Source organism: Trichosurus vulpecula, chromosome 7 (assembly GCF_011100635.1).
Source record: "Trichosurus vulpecula isolate mTriVul1 chromosome 7, mTriVul1.pri, whole genome shotgun sequence".
NCBI lineage: Eukaryota > Metazoa > Chordata > Mammalia > Diprotodontia > Phalangeridae > Trichosurus > Trichosurus vulpecula.
This window is the reverse complement of record NC_050579.1, coordinates 116,644,060-116,651,312: the sequence shown is the minus strand read 5'-3', so window position 1 is coordinate 116,651,312 and position 7,253 is coordinate 116,644,060. Positions and strand designations below refer to the sequence as shown.

The following is a 7,253-nucleotide window of genomic DNA, read 5'->3' as shown; positions in this document are numbered from 1 at the left end:
TTTATATATGCATACATATATATGCATATATATACACATATATATACATAAAACCAAGAGCAAGTATTATTTTAGTGGACATAAACTAGAAGCCTTTACATTAAGAGCAGAGATGAAGCAAGGATATATATTATCAACATTACTATTCAATACTGTACTAGAAATTCTAGCCATGGCAATAAGACCAGAAAAAGAAATTGAAAGAATAAGCATAGGGAACAAGAAAAAAAAAGATGATATGATTGTTTACTTAGAGATACCTTAGAGAGTCAACTAAAAAGTTAAACAAAACAATAACTACAGTATAGCTACAGGACAGGTACATATACAACATCATCATCATTATTCATTTCTGTATATTACCAACAAAACCTATAGGAAGCAATGGAAAAAGAAATTCCATTTAAAATAGTTATAGACAGTATAAAATATTTGAGACTCTACCTGCCAAGACATACACAGGAACTACACAAATACAGTTTCAAAATACTTTCCACAAATAAAGACAGGTCTAAATAATCTGATAAAAATTAATTACTCATGGGTAGGCCATGCCAATAAAATAAAAATGGCAATGCAATACAACCTAAATTAATTTGTTTATTCAGAACTGTACCAATCAAACTGCTAAAGAATTACTTTATATAGCTAGAAAATGTAATAAAATTCATCTAGAAGAGAAAAAAGTCAAGAATATCAAGGAAAGCAATGAAAAAAAAATAGGATGAAAGGAGGCTTAGCTATACCAGGTCTCAAACTATACTATAAAGCTCTAATCATCCTAACATTTTGGTACTGGGTAAGAAATGGGGAGGTTGTTCAGGAGAACACATTAGGTATACAACACATAGAAGTGAATGAGCAAAGTATCCTAGTATTAGATAAACCCAAAGATCCAAGCATTTGAGACAATAACTCAGTATTTGACAAAAAATTGCTGGAGAAAATGGAAAGCAGTTTTGCAGAAACTAGGTACAGAACAGCATATCACACTATTTACCAAGATAAGATCAAAATACGTACATCATTTGGACATAAAGGGTGATACTATAGGCAAATTAGGGGAACATGGAATAATTTACTGATCAGATCCATGGATAAGGGAAGAACTTATGATAAAATGAGAAATATAGGGTGTCCTAGGATATAAAATGGATAATTTTGATAATATCAAATTTAAAAGTTTTTGCACAAAACCACTGCATCTAAAATTAGAAAAAGTGGTAAAAATGTATGAAGCAAAATACTCTACTAAATGTCTCATTTCTAAAATATATAGGGAAATATATAGGGAACTGTAGCAGCAAGCACCCTAGCATACCCAAGATGGCCTGCTCCACAGATTCTTTAATCTGCTTTTCTAGGGAAGACTGCTCAAAAAAGCAGTTAACAATCCTACTTTTAATTACATTCATTAGTTCAGGGGAAGTCAGCACCCTGAACATCAGAGAAAATATGAGCAGATAAATTAGCATAAAAACCAACAGGGCTCTTAACTGCCTGATCAAAGCAGTATTGCTATACACTTCACATACACCACTGGATCGAGAAAGCCTTTACATCTGAGCAGTTGGAGGTCTGAACATATGGCTACTCAGAGTCTCAACCAGGGAATCAAAAGCTCCTCCTCAAAAGCAAGCCCCCAAAGTAAAATACCGATTCAGAGTATATATACACTTTTGGCTAATAGACATCACAACCCGCAAGACTCAGTGCCTAATTAGCTTTAGTACCAAAAGGTGTGAAAGCCTTCCTACAAACAAGCATCCCCGAAGCAAGCTCCTCCTTAAGCAAGTCCCTCCCCTAACGGGCTCCACATGAGGCCTATTAATGGGTGGGAAAGATCTTATTATCCCATTAACATTACAGGAACTAAGTGGAGAATCTACAAGAATAAGAGCTATTTTCCTATTGATAAATTATCAAAGCATATAAATAGGAAGTTTTCAGAGGAAGAAATCCAAACTCTCAATAGCCAAAAAATTAAAATGCTCTAAATCTCTAATAATTAAATAATTACAAATTAATACAACTCTGAAATACTACCTCGCACCCATATGATTGGCTAAGATGATAAAAAAGGATAATGAAAAATTCTGGAGGAGATATTGGAAAACACATTAAGTACACTAATGTACTATCAATGGAGCTACAAACTAATCCAACCATATTGGAAAGCAAATGAACTATGATCCAAAAGTTATTAAACTGTGCATACCTTGAACCAGCAATAGAACTACTAGGTCTATACTCCAAAGATATAAAAGAAAGAGGAAAGGGACCCATACGTACAAAAATATTTATAACACCTCTTTTTTTGATGACAAAAAACTGTAAGCTGAGAGGTTGTCCATCAATTGGGGAATGGCTTAATAAGTTAACATATATAAATATGATGGAATTATGCTATGTGAAATGATGAATGGCTTCACAAATACCTGGAAAGATCTATATGAACTGATACAAAGTACAGAACATCTGCATGATGACAGCAATTTTGTAAAGATAACTGTGAAGGACATTAACTCTGATCAATACAATGATCCAGCCCAATGAGCTCATGATAAAAATGCTACCCACCTACAGATAGAGAACTTACAGACTTAACATACAGATTGAAACATATTTTTTCTCTTCATTTCTTTTTCTTGTTTTGTTTTTTGGAACATGGCTAACATGGACATACGTGTTCCTTGACTTCATATGAATAATGTATTCCTTTCCTTCTCAATAATTGGGGGGTAGGAGGGTAAGAGAGAGAGAGAATTTTAATCTGAAAATAAAACAGAATTTTAAAAAGACCTAATAACTCTTATAAACATAATCAACCGCAATCTCAAAGGACTCATGATGAAAGCTATTTCAAAGTCATGCAGTCAAACTTTTTTTTATCATGAAGACTTGTGTTTGTTTCTACCGCATACTGAATGTGTAAACTTGAGAAAGTCACTTAAGCCCTCATTGCTTCAAGATAATTAACCAAAACTAAACTTGCAGAGTAGGTGTTGATCTGCATTAGTATAGGAAAGTTCTTCATTAGAATTTCCTTGTATCGATAAAAATCACAGGCCTACCACGTATGTCAAAGAAAGCCAATATGCATTTATTAGGTTCCTTTGATCAATCAGGCCCTAAGCTAAGCACTGGAGATAAAAAGGAGAAAAAAATAGTCACTGCTCTCATCTCAGTCTAGTAAGGAATATAACATGAAAACAACTGTTTAACACACACACACACACACACACACATACAAGTCCACCTACATACGTATATGTGTGTTTGTGTGTGTGTACAGTATAAATCATAGATAATCTCAAAACAAAGACACTAAAAGAACTGGGAAAGCCCAGGTAGGACCTTAGCTGAGACTTGAAGGAAGCCAAAGAAGCCAGGAGGTGGAGATGATGAGAAAGCATTCCAGGAATGAGGGATAGAAGCAAAAATGCCCAGATCAGGAGACTGAGTATGAGGCCAGTGTCACCGGATTCCAGAGTAGCTGTGTATATTTATGTGCATGTACACACGCATCCTTAACAGGATATTTGGAAGGAGAGCAATGAGCACAAAGAAAATTAGCACTCAGAAAATATATTTAGGTACCAACAAAAAATATTTTGGGGAAGAAAATATTAATAGAAAAATAAAACAAAAAGATACTACTGAAGACCCAGAAAAAGAAGTTCTTGCTACCAAAGACCTTATTGATGTTAAATTATTCTACATCAGAAACTGATATGATTTTATCAATGGAAATGATATTAAAGAAGAGGCACTACTATTTTCTTTGGCACTGCATGCTCTTATCTATTTTTACTTACCAGTGTTTATATAGTGCTTCGAACATAACAAGAACGTAATGTTTTATTCATTCATTAATTCATTCATTTATAAACATTAAAACAAAGAAGACCAGTCCCATGATCAAAAGATATAATACTTGTAAAAGTACATCGCATAGGCCCATAGTAGGTGCTATTTAAATGTTTATTCCCTTCCCCTTAGAGATGAGAAAGACATAGAAGGACTAAGAAATGTTACTGGACAGATCTCTCTACTACCTTGGTCTCACAGTTCCCTAATGACTCCATTTCAATGACCCCACCAAGAAATATAGCCCTTGAACTTCTTTCTCACCTAAACAGCTCCATCTGTAAGATCCCAAAATGTTAAAAAAAAAAAAACCTTGCCTATATGTTTTATCTTCTATATATCTCATTCCTTTAGTCATAACAAACTTGCTCTTCATGTTCATTGTAGCTTCTAATTCTTCACTTTTTTTTTTTATTTTTCTCACAGCATCATTCTGCCTTTCACTTTGCTTTATTTCATAACTCCACCTGGACCCCATGGTCAATTAGTCCTAATATGCTGTCTCTAGAACCCCTTTGACTTCTTAATATCCTCATCTTGAAAATCCCCAACCCTGTGTAACCTCTACTCACACACTGACCATTTTCTCTCATTTCTAGAATGCTTAGTATTCCTGAAGAAAGCATTGATTGGTCTATCTCAAATACATACTATTTCACTTTGACTGGATCTAGGATGAGATACAACAATTCTTTTCTTAGTTTCTAGTTGATTCCCTAACAAGTTTCCACATTGAACATTGTACTTTTTCTACCCATGCTTCTTTCTCTCACTTTCTGTAGATGAGATTTCCTTTTAATTTAGTAAGAATATCAAGGCCCTCTGACTTGAACTCCCTCACATCTCCTTCTATCCAAATAATCATTCCCTTTACCTTAATTCGTTCATCTTTTACATCTTTCTTTCTGTCTGTGTAGAAGGGTCTCTGCAAGCCATTCATAAGCAGGAATTGTTTCATTCAAGGCCTATTTGTTGATTCCTCTTTTCCAAATCCAACTTCTCAGCAATATTTTCTTTTTTTTTTTCTTTTTTTTTGGGGGGGTGGGGGTGGGGGTGAGTACCTAGCTTCATTGTGGGCGTTCTTGGTTCGGCCTTGGGGCTACCTGCCCAGGCCGCTCCCCCTACTCATGCTTCGGGTTCAGCCTCTGGAAAAGGCACTCCCCCAGCTCGGATTGGGAGTCTGCCTGAACATGGCGCAGGGTGGTCAGGTGGTTGCGCAGGGTGGTCAGGTGGTTGCCCAAGCACTTCAGAAGCTTCACCTCCTCACCCGAGTAGTGGCTCTCCAGGAAGTCACAGAGGTGTGGATCCCCTTGGCTCGATCCCAGGGCGTGCAGCTTCAGGTCCTTCTCTATGTTCAGGGCAGCCAGCATGGCATCCAAGCTGCGGCCCCATTCATCTTGGTCAGGTTTCTGCACAGTCTGGAGGAGGACACGGCCCCCACGCGGGTTTTGGAGCCTCATAAGGCGCTCGGCACCCTCGCGTTTGTCCTTCGCCAGCTCACTGAATAAACGCGACACCCTAGGCAGGGCGACATCGTCCCGATCGAAATAGAAACCCAGGGACAGGTACGAGTAAGAAGCCTGCAGGTACAGGTTGGCCAGGCGGTTGATGGCGGCCTCGGCCTCAGAGGAGAAGTTTCGGCGGATCTGGGAGCTAGAGCTCATGGCACCGTGGGCGAAGGGAGAAGGCGGCTGGTCCCGGAGGTGGGCGTCTGCTGGTCTGGTAGCCGGGGGTCGGCTGGTCCCAGAGGCGGGGGGGGGGGGGGGGGGGGGGGGCGCAGCTGGTCCCGAAGCGGGAGGCGACTGGTCCCAGGGGCTGACGGACTGCAGAAAGGTGAAGTTCAGAACCGAGGGGAGCTGGGGAACCCCAGATCTGTTCCGTCCAAACACTGTTGAAGCAAGAACCAGAACCGGGAGACGTGGTCTCAGCAATATTTTCATTCTCAATCCTTCCAATACCTTCCTAGATCTTGTTCAGATAATTATATTTTGTTTCAATTTGTGTTCAGTTTCTTCTTTTATCAGCTCCTCCATTGGCATGTTCAAATTTTCCCCATTAAAAAACAAAAGCTTTCCTTTAACTCTGCTAACTCGTCAAGTTTTCATCCTATGTGTCCTTCCCTTTACTGCCAAATCCTTTCAAAAGAATAATGTACACGTGGTGCCATGGCTTACATATTCCACCCTTTCTAATCTGGCTTTTGCCTTAACATGCTACTGAACTATGCTCTCCAAGGATAGTCTTAAAAGCAATTCAAAAGTTGTTCTTCATTCATCATCCCTAAATTCTGAATCATTGGATACTTTAACCACTTTCTCTTTCTTGACACTTTTCTCTTTGAAATTATATCACTCTAGTTTTTCTCCTACTTCTTCAACCACTCCTCCTGTTATTTATATAGGTTCCTCTTCGTGCAAATTTTACACCCTGCCCCCCATCCACTCTCTGAAGGTAGACATTCCTTACGGTTCTTTTTTTTAAATTTTCTCTTCTCTATTGAAACATTTTCCACTGGGCATCTCTTCTACTCCTATTATTCAAATAATCTCCCCCATGGAGATGACTCACTGTGAATATAGATTTGCAACTCTATGAGATATCTATGTAAAACTCTCTGTCTACTTACAGTAAGTGGGATGTAATGGGGAAAAAATGAACTTGGAGTCAAGAGAATATAAAGATCCAAGTCTTTTGACCTACTATCTTTAATACAACTCTCTATATAACCTCTTGATTTTCCAGCATCCTATTTTAATATATTCATAAATTAACACTTCTTTATTGGCTTGGTAACATGTTTTGATTTGTATATTTGCCTTTGAAAGCATTAACTTTCTCCTATAATTTGCCCATACAAATGCTCTGCCTCACTTTTCCTCTATTATTTAGTGCTGAATAGAATAAATGTTGAAAAGATAGCATCTATTAACACGTATAAAATACAGATACATCAGCTCAGAGATGCTTTGGACCTGTTGGCTTCTACAAACAAGGAAATTAATACCCATAGATAACATCAACCTGACAAGCTTACAAAATGCATCTTTCTTTTTCTACATTTGATGGTTGAATTAGCCTGCTTATTAAAAGCAAATAAAGAAGATTGAAGTGAAATTTATATTCTTCTAATTCTTTAGTCATCATGACCATGTGCAAGTGCAGAACTGCTTCTGTTACAGTATCTATGCTGTAGTGTGCTTTAAAAAAAAAACCACATTTTGGATCTTTTGACAACTCCAATTTTAATTTAACAGATACTTCTATGATACGGAGTCACCCTGACTTCTGTTCACACTTTTCTCAGATGCTTAATCACCATCAGACATTACTGCATTATCATATCCATCAGTAAATGGCATAGCACTACCAATATACAGGACTGA

At 37.7% G+C, this 7,253-nt stretch overlaps 1 protein-coding gene across 1 annotated transcript; it reads right to left on the bottom strand.

Moving 5' to 3' along the window:
• Positions 1 to 4,991: 4,991 nt before the first annotated feature.
• LOC118858291 (ferritin light chain-like) lies at positions 4,992 to 5,534 on the bottom strand. The gene has a single exon (XM_036768785.1). It carries the CDS (start codon positions 5,532 to 5,534, stop codon positions 4,992 to 4,994), a length of 543 nt encoding a protein of 180 aa, XP_036624680.1.
• Positions 5,535 to 7,253: the final 1,719 nt, after the last annotated feature.